The sequence below is a fragment of the Aspergillus brunneoviolaceus genome, assembly GCF_003184695.1.
Source record: "Aspergillus brunneoviolaceus CBS 621.78 unplaced genomic scaffold BO95scaffold_44, whole genome shotgun sequence".
Classification (NCBI taxonomy): domain Eukaryota; kingdom Fungi; phylum Ascomycota; class Eurotiomycetes; order Eurotiales; family Aspergillaceae; genus Aspergillus; species Aspergillus brunneoviolaceus.
In genome coordinates, this window is record NW_020290774.1 from 205,445 (window position 1) to 223,497 (window position 18,053).

At 50.9% G+C, this 18,053-nt stretch overlaps 5 protein-coding genes across 5 annotated transcripts; 3 read left to right on the forward strand and 2 right to left on the reverse strand.

The window, feature by feature from the left end:
- Window positions 1–3,062: 3,062 nt before the first annotated feature.
- Window positions 3,063–3,928, reverse strand: BO95DRAFT_433069 (uncharacterized protein; the record flags this gene model as incomplete). The annotated part of the gene is made up of 4 exons (XM_025585081.1): window positions 3,063–3,355; window positions 3,477–3,573; window positions 3,638–3,650; window positions 3,858–3,928. 4 exons carry the CDS (start codon window positions 3,926–3,928, stop codon window positions 3,063–3,065), a joined length of 474 nt encoding a protein of 157 aa, XP_025440997.1.
- A 635-nt stretch (window positions 3,929–4,563) lies between these two features.
- BO95DRAFT_444102 (uncharacterized protein) lies at window positions 4,564–5,436 on the reverse strand. Its single transcript, XM_025586813.1, has one exon. The coding sequence runs from the start codon at window positions 5,209–5,211 to the stop codon at window positions 4,951–4,953; it is 261 nt and encodes an 86-aa protein (XP_025440998.1). The 5' UTR covers window positions 5,212–5,436; the 3' UTR covers window positions 4,564–4,950.
- Window positions 5,437–10,178: 4,742 nt separating this feature from the next.
- Window positions 10,179–12,575, forward strand: BO95DRAFT_365980 (uncharacterized protein; the record flags this gene model as incomplete). Its single annotated transcript, XM_025582723.1, has 2 exons — window positions 10,179–11,164; window positions 11,240–12,575. The coding sequence occupies 2 exons, from the start codon at window positions 10,179–10,181 to the stop codon at window positions 12,573–12,575; spliced, it is 2,322 nt and encodes a 773-aa protein (XP_025440999.1).
- A 1,113-nt stretch (window positions 12,576–13,688) lies between these two features.
- BO95DRAFT_416369 (thioredoxin family protein) lies at window positions 13,689–14,554 on the forward strand (the record flags this gene model as incomplete). The annotated part of the gene is made up of 2 exons (XM_025584385.1): window positions 13,689–14,171; window positions 14,257–14,554. The coding sequence occupies exons 1-2, from the start codon at window positions 14,137–14,139 to the stop codon at window positions 14,552–14,554; spliced, it is 333 nt and encodes a 110-aa protein (XP_025441000.1). The 5' UTR covers window positions 13,689–14,136.
- Window positions 14,555–15,509: 955 nt separating this feature from the next.
- BO95DRAFT_474448 (synaptic vesicle transporter) lies at window positions 15,510–17,281 on the forward strand (the record flags this gene model as incomplete). Its single annotated transcript, XM_025589801.1, has 6 exons — window positions 15,510–15,567; window positions 15,641–15,722; window positions 15,782–16,167; window positions 16,229–16,484; window positions 16,586–16,747; window positions 16,771–17,281. 6 exons carry the CDS (start codon window positions 15,510–15,512, stop codon window positions 17,252–17,254), a joined length of 1,428 nt encoding a protein of 475 aa, XP_025441001.1. The 3' UTR covers window positions 17,255–17,281.
- Between the last annotated feature and the right edge of the window lie 772 nt (window positions 17,282–18,053).

Consider the following 18,053-nt stretch of genomic DNA (forward strand, 5'->3'; position numbering starts at 1 on the left):
TCAAGGCAACAGTACATCAAGGCAACAGTACATCAAGGCAAAGAGGTTGAACAAACCGAAGCCCTGCCCCTCATTCCAGGCCGGAATTCACCTTTCCCCTCCCCCCCTCCCTCTTTCGCGCGCGGTTGTTGATGTAGATATTTGTGGCTGTCTGCATATGTGTGTTGCGAAACATGGCAGTACAAAGTGATAGTTAGTCGCAACTTCTTGTCGTTCATTTCAAAATTCTGAATAGCGCTGCGTGGGCGAGGTTGGGAAAGGGTATGTATGTATACGGGGATATTGGGTAGATCGGTTGTAGCGGGAGTTTGGCATTTGGGTATAGCCTGGAGGTGGGTGCAGTGGGGATTGATGTCCGTTGCGAATGGGTGGGATTTTGGGTCTGAGTTTTGATAGTAGCGAAAGTGTTACAATAGTAGAATGGATCTGTTGGAGATGATGTGAGATGGTTTATGGAAAATGGGGTTTCTGGGAATGTAAGGTACCATATACCCTTTAGTGGTGGTTATCGGGGATTTGGGCGTTGATGGTTACATGGTGTATGTCTCCGTACATGAATTCGAGATGAAGACCTGATACTCGAATGTGCCCTTCGGGGGCGATATTCTGGTTTTGATATGGATGGGAAATACGTTGGAAGAGAAGGGGGTTGTTGACCTATTGACCAGCAGGCAGGGTGTTCATAAAGCATGTAGTCGAGATGGACATACGGGAGACCTCAGTTGCTGGTTGGCCTGATCCAGCAAGCCACCCCCCCATCTTTCAGGCGTAAAATCTACTACCTTGGCTAAAAGATACACCACAACCATAAGCTCCCATGACCCTCCCACATCCCAGGCTTTTGAACTGGTGCAGTATAATAGCCTACACAGTGAACCGTATCTGATCCACGTAGCTGCTCATCTTCCGGCTGGATTGACGGTCCATACACCAGACAGGCAATGCGTCAGCAGATTTGTATGAACTTGCTACCAAGAGTCAAGCATATGAGACCCGAACTAGAAATGCTTCCTGGCTAACCATGAGATTAAGGTGCAAGTTGTTGATGGTGTAGCTGCCCTTTTCAGATCTTGACGGACTAGGTACCATCAAGTATGAGTGGGAGCCTGGAGGCGAATACAGGCGAATATTAGATCCTCCAATCCCCTCATTTCGATCGGTGGAGACCAATCAGCTGGCCAACATGAGGCCAGAGAGCTGCCTGAAGCTGGAGGGCTGTGCCTGTCAATGACCATGCTTGGTGGCAGCTGGTAAGAGCCTTGCCTGGGATACTACGCCTCCAACCGGTCGAAGCTGGCGGGGGCGTGTTAAAAGTCAGCAGATGCATGTACCCAATGAGTTCAAATGTCAACCGCACCGATTGTGACTACTACTATATACATACAGTGAACCGGTGGAAAAAGCGCCCGGTCAGAAGAAGTCGGATATTGCATGGCCACATCATATGATTGCAGCTATGAGATCACCAGTACCTACCGACAGTACTGTATGAGCACCGGCTCGCTCCAGTTGCAGCTACTGTACATACATATACAGTACTAAGCAAAACGGTAAGGTAGGCAATCTTCTAGAACATGGATTTAAATCTCCACCAGTGGTTCGTATTGAATCGCAACAATAGCGGACGGGGGCAAACACGTGCGTGGCTCATTAAACCATGGGCGAAGGTCCCCATCCTCGAACCGTGGTTTGGTTCTCTATTTCTGTCCCGCCTATTGTTCCTGCCTCCGAGGGTTCCGAAGTTAATCCAGAGTACATACTGAGTAACATGTAAACTCGATTCATTATATCCAGCCAAGACACCAATCATCAATGTGACTGTCGGCCTACAGTGAGATACTTACACTTACATAACATATGACTGACACCTTTACCTCGATCAAAAAAGCAAACCGGACTTGTCCCGTAGCTGAGCCAGTATCTCCGAGGCTTACCGCATTTACTGCAAGCAATTACCTTCCATCCTATTGTGAACGAGTTCAATAACAGCTTGAGACAGGATTTGAATCCCTATTTTACCACTCCAATAAAGACTGCTCTTATTTTAGGAATTTCAAACTCCACTTGAGTCCTCAACTAAGCACCACCCAGCAATAATTGCGCACCTGGCCAGTCCATTCATCCAAGCCCGCCGCCGCCGCCGCCCACCAGCCACCATCGAATACTTCGTTGTTGCCTACGAGTACAATTTTCGGACCCAGCTTCTCATCAAAGCTGTTCCAGTCCGAGTCATAGCCAGATGACTCTCCACCTGAAATAACTCGATTAGATCAAGCCAATCTACTATTCTGGCAAATGCAAACCTATTTCCCACGGAGGACTCATTAGCGCATCCCCGGAAAAGAGGAAGCCACCGCCCCCATTGTCATCATTGTTCAAAATCAATCCACCCATTGTCCACCATTGTCCCCGTCAACATCGCCAGAAACCTGCTGCGTGTACAGTCAGACAAATGGGCGCAGCGTCAATGGCAGCAGCCAGCACCAGCACCAGCACCAGCACATCCTTCCGACAAGAAGAACCAAGAGACGAAACCCGATGGCTAGTGCAAGGGTCGTCCTCTTCTTTCGGGTTGAGCTCCCATCCTGGCAACGCCACTGCTGCCACTGTTACTGCTACTGCTAGTGAAAAGAACGACACGCACGACTCGTGGTCCATAAAACGGTTCCTCAGCCGCCACGTGAGTCGTCGGTATCGGGTTCTGGAAGGGGAGCCAAATAGATTGCGGAAGCGATGTACCCGATAAGTTAGCTTCAAATTGCAGTGATGTTTTTTGGGAGGCCCGGGGCATCTCCATGAAGACTCTGGGTCATTTAGATCCGGAGTTTCTACTGGCTTTGACTGGGATTTTCTGGGAAGGGGGGTCAAGTTCGGTTTGTTTGGAATATTTTAGATCTCTGCGCGTCTTCAGTAACCACTTTGCTGGTGCGAACAGTGTTGATTCATGTCGGTTGAGGGTGGTTTGGATATCGAATGGGGTTAAGTAGTTGACTGCCGCAAATTATGTTGACGTCATTGGTTGGGGTTATCCCCGGGGGGAGGGGGGTTATCTTATCTATTATTTAGTAGGTAGGCGTGAGTTGGAGTGGCCCTTTGGCTTGGGTTGTCTCGACGCTGTGCGAGCTTCTTTCATTCTGTGTGCCTCCACGTCTTGGGAGAGAGCCCATACACAGAGTGGTGCGGACGAGGAATCCGGATCCAGCAGCGTACAAGAAGATGCCCAGCCAGTGAGTATGCATGCTGTCGGGAAAGGCGCTCGAATCCAAGACGTGGCGTCCGATGCTTGAACGGTTTTCCAAGAGCTGCTCTAATTCTGATTTTAGCGTCACGGTGGTCGATGGCGTTGGTGGTTTTCCTTATAATGAAAAGTGCAAGAATCCAGCTACACAACCAGACTAACACGCGAAGCATCCCCAGCAAGCATCTTATTGGGGCATCTTATAGTCATGGCTACGGGGCACAAGCAACTACCTTACCCTTGTTATGCTGGATGCCAGCGCACCATCCAACGTGGTCCGCTACAGCCCATCCCGGCAATTTAAGCTTAGCCTGACTCCGGACGTAAACCCATTGCTAGCTACTCATGAGCTTTTGCGAACAACGAAATACGGTCTGCCATATCTAGTCCCGCACGTACCATGACCACAGACCTAACCCACACGTATCTTTTTCAAATACTGCAATAATCAAGTAAGAGCGGGCTACTGTACAGTACCGACCCTGTGCCGATCATCGGGCAAGTCCAGAATAGACTAGATGTCTGGGTTTTGTTGGGTTGTCTGTGCCCTCCAAGACGGAGTGCACTAAGTAAGAGTATAACATTTGGCGCTGATTGTGTGGAATGATCAACAGCTCACGTGGCGGGTTTGTGGCTGAGGAGGGAAAGCGAATCCCCTTGGCTTCCAACGGGGCGAGGAATGATCGACATCCTAGATATGAAATACTGTGCACTCAGTATCAAGCTATGTGTTGTGTGTCTTTTGTAGGGTGGCTGAGTACGCAGGTGGGTTTCCTGGTTGGTAAGCCAATCAGCCCAGGCATACACATTAATGCTGGCGTGTCTTTGGTGGAGAGGTTGTTTTGTTGTTGCCTGTGTTCTGAGCCACTGTGCTGGATCGCCACAGTAGATTTCATGTGATTCCAGGGAGGCAGTGGGGGTTGTTGATCAGCCGTTGAGGGATGGAAGATCAAAGATTTCAAAGTTGATGGGGTGTACACGGTCGGTATTGCATTTGTAGTGCAGTACTGGTGGTTTTCAGATTGAGAAGTACCTATGAGGATATTGTACTACTCTCAGATGGTACTGGTTATAGATCAACCAGCTAAACTCTGATACTCGTAGAAACCTAAGGAGAATTAAACGCAGTTACGTACTGTACGAAGTGATCTGCAGCTGTAAGCCTAGCACAACAACCTCTGCCCTACATTTGGGCGCATGCTCGATCATTAGCGGAGGGGAGGGAGAGGGTCCCTGCGTGGACAGGGCAAAACAACCCCCCGGGCCCGATTTCCTTATTCCCTGCGAAGATCAGCCCGTTTAACTTAGGCTGATGGTGTCCTGCAGTGCTGTCGTTGAGTTGACTTTTTGGACCCCTCCCCTCCTCCACTCCCCCCCCCTTCTTCCCCAACAAATTCTATCATTGAAGCAAGGTATAACAGTACTGTACATTTCCCCACACGGGAAAATAAAATGACTTTGAAACCCCATATTTTTCAATAAGCTGGACCCTCGTTTTCACGATGCACTATGCACATAATTAGACACTTCTTCGCCACACGGTACATGTAAATGTACATACATCTCAACGGCATTGTCACCGCCAACCCTCCCCGCATATTGGGCTGCAGCATGAAGTCACTAACTTAGCGGCGTGTAAGCTACCTAGTCATAAGATACTCTCCAGAGACTGATTCCACTCACCCCATGCAACGGCTGGGAGATGAGACGAGCTACTGAACCGAAGCAAAGAAGGTTGTCTGGTCTACAGGCACATACCCTTGCCGACCTCTGTAGTACAAAACTAGTAGATCTGTGATCCAAAGCAAAAAGAGGGATGGGCAACTGCCAACACCTAAACCCATCACAAGATTTCTGCTTGTTTTTATTTTTTTTTTCTGGTTTTGACTGAGAATCTCAATCGTAGAAGTGGCCCACAGTTTGGTTGTACCTGGTGATCGAAAACCAAAAGATAAAATTACTCCGCCTATCATCAACGATGATCGCGTCGGGTGCGAGTGTGACTTTTGGTTGGTGTAAGGTACAGTACTCGAGGTAGAATTTTGTTAGCGGCTGAGAGGCAACTAACTACCTAGTACTCAAGTGCACTGATGTGCAATCGTTCATGATTCTCGCACAATGAATGGGTCATCTCTCATGGAGGTCTCTTTCTTATGGGTGCGTACTTTTCAAGGTGACGGATTACATGCATGAGCCTGGGGGATAAATCAGATTGATCGCGCGCGCGCGGACTGAACCCAGCCGGGAGGGAGGGGGGTCGGCATTACGAAAGGCTCGGATAGTGCCTTAAAGAACTGATTGATCAAAATAAAAAGCTCCGTACCATGGTCCTGGGAGACTTTCCCGCGTGTCGTTCCTGAATGCTAATTTGGTTTGGCATTTTCCCCCCTCCTTTACCCCTTCCCTTCGGCGAACAATCCAACAATAAAATTACCCGGCCCATGAGAGGCTTTCTGTGGCGGGTGGGATAATTTCCGACTGTCTCTCCCACCACAAGCATGCAAGGTGGAAAAGTGAAAATGTGAGTGAGATTAACCAGCGTGCTGTGCGTGCTGCGCTCCCGTAGTCGACAGTACACCGTCTCGGCCGGGTTGCAGCGATTCTACTCTTTTTCTGTATCTCATTCCCCTCTTGATCCTCTCCCCTTCCGTCCGTTCCTTTCTCCCCTCTCTTACGGTGGACAAGGAAGATTAGTAAGACGGAATGTCTCACCTGTTCCTTCCTTCGGATTGGGATCTGGCCGGGTCTTTTTTTTGGCTCTGGGGAGGGGAAGGGGATGGTAATGTGGTTCAGATGCAGGAAAACGGTGATCTACTATTGATTGATTAGCATTGGCCGTCGGGGGGGAAGTTCGGAGACTGGGGTCTGTTGGGAATGTATTGAGGGATACCTACTCCGTACATACAGTGCCTTGACTTTCCTCTGACAGGAGGGGTTGTCTTATCACTTAAGGTTACTACCATTTCGATTGCTTTTGCTTGATGATTGAGGCGGGATTTCTAGTACGTATGAGGAAGATGGGCATGACGACTTGAAGGGTGCGCGCACAGTAATTCGTACTGGACAATCGGCACTGGATAAGATCTCAGCAGAGCCTGAGGGAGTGTGGAAACGCCGCTCCGATAAGCGGATCCTTCAGGCTTACCGCTGGTCAGCCCGCGATCTGACTCGGGGACTTTTTGGCAGCAGAGTGGGCAATTAGCTACTCCATGCTCTAGGCTTCAAGTGATGACGAGGTATTGAGCATAATCACGGACCGGTCGGGCGGTCGGGCGTGTAGACTTGAACAGCAGGTGGATATCGATTCCGTCACCAGTCACCACTCGCGAGAATAGGAATCAATTTCAAAGTCTCTAGGAGTCTGTTCATACCTAGCGTCATTGAAATTTAGCCCTCGCCAAAGGATCGGTGAAGTAAATCGAGTGAGCCACTGACGCAAGTCGACGTTGGTGTTGCCGAGGACTCAATCTAGGGAAAGGTTCTCAGGATGTTAAGGAAGTTAGACGATGGACACTCCCACCTTGACCGACACCTCATAGACCATTCTACAGTAAAGAGAATGCCTGGTGTTTTTGCAGGATTATACATGTAGAGAGTCTCGGAACAGTGGCTATATCTTGTCCTCTCGCAGGCTGAGCTCTGCTACAAAAATTGTGGTGTATGCTCTCGTTACGGTTCTGCACGCTTGGACCACAGCACATTCGACCTGTCAATGATACGCTGTCACGGCCGGCAGGGCGGGATATTAACGACTTTTAGCTTCTCCGTAGCAATAAGCAGCCCGAACGGCGGGAAATGAGCTCCCGCGATGAAGACGTTCTTCACAGTACGGGCAGTATACCGAGGCAGTAGCACTGTCGGGAGAAAGTGTCATGTCCTGATCCACCTCATGACAGAAAACCACACAACAAGGTTGTCTGCGTTCCGTCAATATCCTGTTTGATCTGAGTAGGTGCTTTTGCCAACTGTAAGGTCGGCAGCAAATGCATCACATCTGTTGATTCTTATGCATGCCGTCATGTCCGATTTTGACTCTGTATCGGCCGGTATGTCCTTTTCCAGTGTTTTTATGTTTTTATCCCTCGACTGGCCTCTATTGACTCGGCAGCGAGCTAAGAGTTAGCGCCGCATTTATGGTTCAGATGTCCCCACCGTAGGAACCCAACTGCATCGTCATTTGGCCCCTCTGGACGTTCTTCTTTAGTCTTAGAACACTCTGGGGCTGCGGTTTTGTCACAGGCCCCACCAAGGAGTGGGCGGCAATGAATTTGGGTCTTTACTCGTATGAGTAAGAGTGCGCCCGTTTTAGTTACCGTCTTGAGTTTTACATCGCATCACAGCACTGGTGGTGGATGGTCGTGGTGGCCTAGTGATCATCGTGATACTGGTGTCGATGTTGCCCAGCGCCTTAAAATCCCGCCCGGCCTGTACAAGGGAGAGGTGCCGCGCGCTCGGATGCTCATTCACCATCTGGACAAGATCGAGAAAAAGGGTTCAACGTCATTGCATGATCCAGGACCCTGGAGGGACCACGAGCGACGCCCTCGAGTCTCGGTTAAGTTCGAGTCCCGAAGGGGATGGAGTAATAAGCTGCATCTGCCTTAGACTTCAGTATGACGAAGGGATTGTGCTGAGCATATTTGGGCCTCAACTGTGGCTCGAGGTAGCTCAATGCGGTTGCCCTTATATTGTATGGGTATCTGTTGCATCACTGCTTTGCTCTGGCACACGTTCACTATGTAGATGAGTGTGAACATAGCTCCCGTTGATTTACCATGATCGGTTCCAACGGCCGAGAAAAGCGCCTTGCCCGCCGCGGCGCCGCCTCTCCTACAGGACTGTTGTCCGAGCCATGGCCATGAATTAAACTGCTACGTATGTACTGTACTCATACTTCATATAATTAATTGCACGGTAGGGCCATCTAGATTTATGTTGTGCAGTAGCTAGATACTGAACAAGAACTAAATCAGAAGCATGAACAATGTACAGTACGTACTACGTAGTATAATGTATGTAAATTACCCATCTCTGGTTCAGCGGTTTACCTGCCTAGCTTGTCTTCCACATTCTGGATGCTGAGAGAGAGGGTGGATTAATGTGGAGTACCCGGCAGATACATGACTACTACCTACCTAGTACGCACTGGGCGGTTACTCTAAGGCAGGTACCAATGAACTTCTTCCACTTCCTTTCCTCGTCAACACCAATTTGAAGCAATAATAATGATTCGGATTGGGCCTGCCTCCCTCTGACTCTCTCGACGTAGGTGGATTCTTCTCCACAATTGAAGAGATTTTCCTTCATGATTATCTTTCCGTTTTGAGGTTTTTCTTTTTCTCTGTATTTTTCTTGTTTTCTTTTTTTTTTCTCCTACGTACCGTGATGGTGATTTTCGTTAGTTCCCGCATGACACATTGCCCACCAGGTATGGAGCACAAGACAGAACGGTCAGAAGGCAGACAAGGCGGTTGGAGGTGGCATCTGCATGTATGTATGTGCTGTACCCATGAGGAGGAAGAGAAAAAGAGAGAGAGAGGGAACAGATTCGGGACGATGCAGGCAAAGTCGAATCAGATCCATCCTATCGATCAATCAATGAATCAATCAATCAATCAATCGAGGGCAGGGGGGGAGGGGGGAGGGAGAAGGAGGAGAGGGCAGAGTCCAATAATACCTCGATACCATGCGACTCCATAATCTATCATTAACCAGCAGTAACTTACTGAGTAAGTGCTCCATAGTCCATAGTTACAGACAGCTGTTGTGACGGCCGGCGACGGCCCCAGAGGGCGAGAAAAGTGTGTAACCAACCGAGTACTCCGTAGTTTTCCCCTGGTTCAGAAACGGGCGGCTTGTTTGTCTCGGCCCTCACAGTCCCTCGCCGACCCTCATCGACCATCGTCCTTTTTTGGGCTGTTGTCTCTCTGTCTCTGTCTATTATTCTCTTCCCCAGTCGGGCTCAAAGCTACGGTCACTGTTGTTGCTGTTGCTGCTGCTGTTGCTGCTGCTGTTGCTGCTTCTTTTTTTCTTCTTCATCTCCCCCCTTCCTCCTTCTTTCTTCTCCCCTCTTCCTCTTTTTCTCCTTCTCTCCTTTCTTTCCGACTTCCTCGCCCTTTTTTGGACTGCCTTTCTTTCCCATCGCTCTCTTTTAGGATTGCAGTCCTCCTTCCTGATCCCCTTTGGCATCTTCCCTCTAATAACTTGGAGTGATCACGGAGGTCATTTTCCGCCACTCCATGTGGCGTGGCTCCCCCGGGTCTCACTACCAAAGTTAACTAACTCTTTACTACGTCAAAAGTCCTGCGACTTCCATACCTACTTACACCATTGCTACGAAACCGTGACTGCCATCATTTCCTCAATCCTCGCTCATCATACCTTTCAGTCCTCCGATCTACCCGCTCGTTCTAAACCAATAGTCACATCCCTTTCACCCCCCTCTCGCTCCACCACCCCTCCCCTCTAAAGCCCCCTCAACACCCCTCCCCCCCCCGGGTCTCGACTTCGTACCGCTTTACCTGTATCAAACTATCAAATCCACCGCCTGGGGCATCCTTCTTTAGGTACAGACGCTAGAACGGCCTTGTGCTCCCGGCACTTTCTCCCCCATCGCTCTGAATGTCTCGGTTCGCCTCCGCTACCTGTCAATCCCAATCGTGAAATTTCGACTATTCCTCTTTATCTCCTCTTTTCCTCTTTCTAAATATTCTTATCCCCCTTCTTCCCCCATCTGCCATTTTTTCCATCACCCGCTTTCTTTTTTGGAACTCTCCTATTCTTGCGTTAGGCTTCAGCTTCAGACTTGGCTCCGTGGTCGCGTGTCTAGTTCATTCCGTCATTCCTCATGAGTCCAGTCATCCGCTACAACTTCGCCTCCGAAAACTTCACTGTCCACCTTGACTCGTGAGCGGGACGAAGTTTCAATCCATCAGACGCCATGGCGATATGGCCGTTTGGTCGTAAGAGCAAGCGGCACACGATCCAGCTCGATGCTCCTGCGGTGGCGGAGGTTCCGCCGCAGGACCCTCGCCACAGCTTCGATGGCAGCAAGCTAGGCAGCAAGCCCTCTCGCAAATCCTCGAAACGTCAGAAGAACCGACACATTACGCCTACTGAAGATTGCCCGAGTTCTCTGCACGATGTCCTTCCAGCTTCTCAGTCTAACCAGTATCCTCCGCCCATGTCCCACAGCGAGCAACCAGCTTCAATAAGAGGAGCCCGGCAACTGTCCTTTCGGCTCGGTCAGCAGCATTCCGATAGCTACACCTCTCACTCTAACACAAGCTATGACCAGCCTACCTTGACTCGATCAGGATCGCTCCTAAAGTCGAAAAGAAGCGTTAGCGGACCAGCAGTCCTGAAGAAGAAACTTAGCAAGCGCAAGGCATACGAGATTGCTAGGGAACGAGAGATCAGATTGATGGCTTCCGCACCGATTGACATCCCTCGTCGCCCATCCCCGCTCCCTAGTGAGCACTTCTCCATCGAAACCCGCAAAGGCCTCAGGGCTCCAAGTCGTCGTTCAGACCGCCACTTGTCTGACGTCAGTTTGTCAGTCCGTGACTCAGCTGAGTCGTCGTTATCCGACATCTTTGAGTCCTACACGTTCAAGGTCAACACTTTCGCAGCTTGGACACCCCGCCCAATTATTCGTTATGTGGAAGCTCCCAAGCCCCCCACTTCGAAAAGCCAGAAGTCACCCGAGACAGTGAGCAAGAAAGACAAGGTGCCAACGTTTGCTGCATCTGACGAAAATGCTCATTCGAATAAGAAGGTAAATGACCTGGCTGATGCTCTGGACGCCGGTGCTCTACGGGAGTTATTGGAAAGAGATCGCCGGCGCAGGGAGAGAAAGCAGGCCGAGGATCAGGAGAAATTGCAACGCAAGTTGCAACAAGCCGCTGACCAGCAACAGCAGCACCCGTTGGAACAGGATACTGCCGACCTCTCCACACCAAAGCATCAGGCTGAAGCCGAAGATGCATCTACAACGCAAAGAGGCCGGCCTGGTGCTGGTATTCGGGCTACACCGGTTTCTTTCGACGAAGGTGTCACTAGATCTGAAGACACCAAGACTTTCCTGGGTGGTACCCCCCCGTCAGGGTCATGGCTGAGAGGAGTTTCCAAAGATTCTGAGCGACAAGGCTGCGAAACTCCAGAGAGTGCTAATGCCATCGGCACTCTTGACGATAGCTCTATCCGTGGACGCAGGGTTGTCCCGCGGCGTAGCTTCGCTCCGTCCACAGAGATGGGAATGTCTCGCAGCAGTCTGACTCCCTCTCATTCACCGTCGAGGCGGGAGGTTTACAGTCCGACTTCTTCGCACCTGTATGGTCTCGGTCGAGAATCAACATCGGATGTCTCAAGGATAATCGACTCGGATAGGCGTCTGTCAGACAATAGCAGCGGTCGTGTGAACACTCTGACCTCAATCTTTCGACGTGGGAGCTCACGCCTCAAGAGAAGCTACCGAGAACGTTTCCATGAACGGAGCCCCGAGCCGTCGAACCCGTCGCATGAATCCTTTTTCAAAGTTCAAACACAGTCCTCGTCCGGTCCGGCGCCGTACGTGCCGCCCAAGGCATTCCTTGGCACGGGCACGATCAAGCGCTCCCAATCGAAATTCACGGAACATTTCGGTGACGAACCTTTATCACCACCTGACTCACGCCTTCAGTCTCCTGATATACCAGAAGTGGCTGACGAGTTTGAGAGGGACGATGATACCTCTGATGTTAACATGGTCACTCAATATCCTATTCCAAGCTCTGCCTCCGACGTCCCGGATTCTCGCAACAACCATCACGACTCGTGGGGAGGCGAAAGCTGGGATGGTAACCCGGATGACGTCCCGCTATCCCAGTCTCTAGCGTCGATCGATTCCGAGGGGTCATGGATGTCAGGGCAATTCCTTCGTCGCATTTCTCAGAAAAAAACAAGTAACCCCCTTCGGACCAGTCTCAGTTCATCGAGGAACAAGCTTGAGGAGGAAGGCCACGAGGATTCCCCCAAAGGTGATGAAATACCACTCAATGAACCGTTCGTGAGATTTGGATCTGAGCAGGATGAGCCTCCGCGGGTCGGATATGGCGCAGGTGCTCAGCGAGATAGTACCATGACCGTGGACCATACACAAGACCCAGCAGAGGAAACCTGGCATGCTCAAGTTGCAAGGCGTCCTGTGCTGGTGAATCCGGCAGTCCGTCCCAAGTCAAACGAAGGCCTTCTCAAAACCATTCTATCTGCCGATGAGGAGTTCAGCCCCATTGAAGAACACTCTGCTGAATTTGAGTTCGACACAAACGAAGACTACGATAGAGGGCGCGCCCTCTGAGCGTGTGATTTGCATTGCGTACGAGCGACATGCGTCCACCCGACCCCTTTGACCAATGGGTCATATTTTGACGGCCTTTCCCCCTCTCATGAGACAAAGAAGCACCTAATTCGCGTCGCCCAGTCTCTGTTTATCTAATTTCATGTAATAATCCCCTTCTCCCCTGCTGACCCTAGTCATTCCTTTGGCTCTTCTTTCCTTTGTCGCTCCCTTGACTTTTCTACTGCGATTCCTTCCTCCCATATTGATGGATTTCGCCTTTAGTTCTGGTGGCACTCGAAGTGGCCACGTCCGTTTTTCTTCCTTCGCTGCCCCGTCAAGCCCGGTCTTCGTCCCCGACTTGCTGGCAGGTTTTGTTCTTGCATTTGTTGATACCCCACATCAGCGAGAGTTTGAAGGAGTTTGCCTCGATCGCTGGTCAAATGCTGTTATTTGATTTTCGTGCGGATCTACGTCTTCATTAGAGGTGAAGCACTCTCCCGTTTCAGTTCAATGCACATATTGGCGTATAGAATAGTGACTGTCCTTGTTTGGTGTCAGTCACCCCACAATGGTATCTCTTTCCATTTCCAACCGTGGCTATTGTTTGATGTCTGTATGAGCATTCGATCTGTCCGTAAATACTAAGTTATTTGAGTAAAGATGCATAATTTCGTAGAGCACAACCGAACAAATTTGCGTAAACTGGTATATGGGTGAAGTGATCACTAAAGAGTATAGTTAGTTGATGGTCAGCCAAAGGAAGCGGGCTGCTGTTTGTTGAGCACCAAGGTAGTTAGTCAGCACGCCGCGTGCTAAGGCACAATTCAGGCACAATTCAGGCACAATTCAGGCACAATTCAGGCATACGCCCGGCAGCTTCTGTCCAGACCGTTCGCTATTCATAAGCGACGGAGCACGTCATCCGAATAATAATAATAATAATGCACCGGCTTTTGAAACTCCAGTCTTCCAGCCCAACCCTTGTGCGTCCCGAACGGCGAACCAATTGCTTCCAACACTCATTCCATACTACACATACTATTCATACAATACTATTATATTCTAAATTGATTAGTATTTTGCAAGATGTCGACTGTCAACCTGACAAATGCTTCTAACCTGCTGCGTCTCTCCCGCGGCGTGACATCTTGGTAAGCTACCTACCTACCTACCTGTGAATCATCTCTCAGCTTTCCCCCTTTCAATCCAAATCCCTCCTTCCACCGCCTCCGAGAGGCTTCGACCACGGTGATTAGTCAGAGGCAGCAGCCAGTCCCTCCCTTCCTCTCATGGTGCAACGTCATTTGCGCCCACCCATAAAAACTGCGGACTGAGCCCCTCCTTTTTGGCCTCAGCCCCTCTTCAACCATTCCGAGCTAATCTCTTCTCTTCTTAACCTTCCTCCAGTCTTAAACCATCCGCTCGCCTGTCTTCTCTCTCCTCCGCTAGATTTTCTACTACTCCATCCTCCACTTTCCTGCGTTCCACCTTCGTCCAGCGCTTTCCCGCCGCGAGTCCTCTGTACCACCGCTCCTTCTCTCAATCTCACTCCGCCAAATTCAACCCCACACAATCCAACATGTCTGACCACGGCAAGGTTCACCAGATCACTTCGTGAGTTTCCCCTCTCCCCCACCTGACTCAGATTCTACCTTCGGCTGCGATCGGCTGCGCATCAGTGATACTAACATTCGCCTAGCACTGCGGAGTTCAGAGAGAAGGTCACCAACTCCCAGGACGCCATTGTCCTCGACTGCTTCGCCACGTGGTGCGGTCCCTGCAAGGCCATCGCCCCCAAGGTCGCCGCTTTCAGCGAACAATACCCCCAGGCCAAGTTCTACTTGATCGACGTCGACGAGCTCTCTGATGTCGCTGCCGAACTCGGTGTCCGCGCCATGCCCACCTTCATGCTGTTCAAGGGCGGCGAGAAGGTCAAGGACGTTGTCGGTGCCAACCCTCCCGCTCTCGAGGCCGGTATCAAGGCTCTCCTCGCATAGATTCGATCGGATTTGTGGTGAAGGATGTTTTTTTTCTAGTTTATGAAATGACAAACGTTTAAACAATCTATACTTTCCTGACTGTAGGCTGCTGTGGGTGTAATTGCTGAGGTTGGGTATTTTTTTTCGTGGACAGCGATAGGGAGGGACTTCCTGTGGTATCCTTGCCTTGTAAACTACTTTTTGTTCCCCGGATATCTAATATCAGTTTGACCATTGTAGTCAGAGCAATCGAGGATCGATTTTCGCCGATACCTGGTTCGATGTTTGATCCTCCTATTGTCCTTGGTCAATCGCGCTGCATGACTTGCGGAGAGCAGACAGTGCGACTCGATACAGCCAGTAAGTTTCACTGATTATTCTCGGAAGGAAAGATGTAGACAGCTACAACACAAAGGAAGACTGAATCCAAGAAGCGAACGGGGCTTCCTTGCAATGCAGCGCGGAGGAAGAGACGCAAACCCGAATCGGGAATAGTGATTCGCCTTCAGGCGGCTGCAAGTGCCAGACCTGCCTGACCTTTCTCCACCTATATACATCTGCATCATGCATCCAGGTGATCCGACGGGCTTCTGGGCTGTTGCACGTCTAACCATCGCCTTTGCAGACCTGTGATGTCAATCGCATTTCTTCCCATTCCAAGGCCTCGGCAGAGTTAAAAGATGACATCGTCGAACAAAGTATAATATCACCAAGGTCGGGCCAAGTTTTAGCACCCGTATGCGTCGGCAACGACCCGCTGTGGAGGTTATAAGTATCTTATCTGTTGCAATATGTTGCTATTGTCAGGGGGTCCTGTCATTGTCTTACTCGCTCTTCTTGAGATGATCGTGCGATGGCAGGGTCTATGGCTGCAATAGGACGGCTTATTTTTGAGCCAGTCCGACCGTGCACCGAATCTTTCTGTGGTCTTACGATGCGACATCCAACTGCTTGGAAATACCAATGGCCGACTATGTCCAGTGTCGAAAACGGACCGATGACCTGTGTGAAACCTAGCAGACCAACATCGGGTGGGCTTGAGTCAAGCAACACAACAAGCCATTCTGTCGAATGATGCCGGATTTGAAGTCTACTGAGAAACAGATGATCAGGAGGACCCGCGCACTTGGTCGGCCGCATACAGGGCTTTCATTGTCGGGGCGGTATCTGTGTCAAGTGCCTGCGCGTAAGTATCCTATAGACATATCCAATAGTGACTCGATGGCAACGCTGATTGTCCCCGAGGATATCATATTCCACATCTTATACCCCAGGTAATCCAGGGATCAAAGAATCGTTTGAGATCGCATCGGACACTGTTGTGTTGCTCGGCTTAACTACCTATATGCTCGGTCTGGCATTCGGATGCCTTGTGTTCGCCTCGTTGTCGGAGCTGTACGGTCGTCGACCGGTGTACCTGATCACCACCCTCGCCTTCGCCTGCTCGGTGATACCCGTGGCCCTGGCTCGGAATATACATACCATTCTTGTCTGCAGAGCACTTGGAGGATTCTTCGGTAGTGCGATTATTGCGGGCGGTCCGGGTACAATCAACGACGTGACCAGCAGAAGGTACCGGGCGCTGGCTTTCAGTCTTTGGAGTCTTGAGGCGATGACTGGCCCGGTAGTTGGTACTAAGTGAGTGCTGGGAACAGCTTCTCGGTTTCTTGCACAGAACTAACAGAAGTGCAGGTCCCATTTTCGACGGATTTGTCTACCAGTATCTTGGCTGGCGCTGGATCAACTGGATCATACTTTGCTGGGCAGGAGTATCAGCTGTGGCTTTGTTCTTGTTCAAGGAGACATATGAGCCTGCGATACTGCGGGCACGAACCAGAAAGCAACAGGAACAGACTGGGGACTTGCGATGGTGGTGTCGCTATGATAGCCCCAAAGTGGGATGGGACCTTGTGCGAAGCCATGTGGTAAGACCTATTATCATGGCCGTGTGTGAGCCCGTCTAATACGCCTTTGACCTCCAAGCTCCGTCGACGCGTGAGTGTCTGCCGAACAGTCTCACTGATCCCTTAACATCTGCGGCCCGACCAGCTTATTCTGGAACCTCTACGTCGGTGTCATATATGCTACTCTATTCCTGTGCTTCATCGGCTACCCGATTGCCTTCCAAGAGCACCGCGGCTGGCCACCCGGCATCGCAGGACTAGGCTACTGTGGTATTCGCACCGGCGTTGTCCTCGCCGTCCTCAGCGAGTCCTCCGCCGCATCATCGCCAGTCACCCGCGGGACCCCTGCACAGGCCGAGTCACGCCCGAGGCCCCCATCATTGCCGTCTGCCTCGGGGCCATTCTCAGCCCCATGGGTGAATTCTGGTTCTCGTGGACAGCGGTAGCAACAACGACCACAACTCAATCCACCAGTGCGCCCGCGTACACGCACTGGATCTATCCGATCCTGGCCGGCGTCCCCTTCGGCATGGGCAATACCCTCATCTTCATCTACTCCGCCCATTACCTGGCGGGGAGCTACCCCATTTACGCCGCCTCGGCGGTGGCGGGCAACGCGATGGTTCGGTACGTCTTTGCGGGTGCGCTTCCGTTGGCGGGCCGCCGGCTGTATTCAAGTGTGGGGATCGCGTGGACGGGCACGCTACTGGGACTGGTGGAGGTGGCGCTGATTCCGATCCCGTTTGTGTTCTATCGGTATGGGTGGTGGGTTCGGCGGCGCAGTGGGTTGTCGCGGGAGTTGGCGGGAGTGTAAGGAGTATGAAGTTATATAGAGGTCGCTGGATAGGGGGTAGGGTGTTAACGGCGTCGCATGGCTATCAAGCTGCATTTGAGTCCATGGAATCAGCTAGGCCGATTGCTGGGGCGAACATTCTAGAAGGGGGATCGGCCTTGCATGCACATATCCCTGCATGCATGTTGCATACATGTAAACATGCACCGAACGATACTTAGGGGACGAATCAGGTCGCATGACGAGTCGACAAGGGGGTCGGGTCATATTTGCTTCGTCTTGTTTACTGGTTGGTCCGCAGTATCAAGCTCTTCTGCATGTTATTCAGATTTCATCCGGAAACTTACTCACTCCCCTTGAATCCTACCATCACATTGCGTGTGTTTGAGTCCGCCCCGAAGTAGAAGTAGTTTATCAACTTTGAGACCCAGATTGCCTCAGTCCTACGATCGCAAGCGACTCTTTGCCTCACAATCTCCAGTGGCGTTTATATTAATGAATCGAATACATGGGTATCGATTTACGGAGTACTATGTATGTAGTCAACCAATTTGAATTCCCCACTCAAGCCCGATCGTGGAGATTCCAACCCGTCGGTGCCAGCCGCGCCGTGGAGGAGATGTACGTTACGTGTCGTGTCGTGTGAGCATAGGTGTGTAGGTGTTCGGCTACCGGCGTGGATGACGGTGGAAGTACCGGTGAACTGACCCACTGCACCGGGGATGATATCCGGTTTTTCCAATAGGGGGGAGGGGTAGTTGCGCTTTGAGTGGTTGCAGGGGTGGATTAAAATCAGTGATGGTGGATGATATGGCGGGGG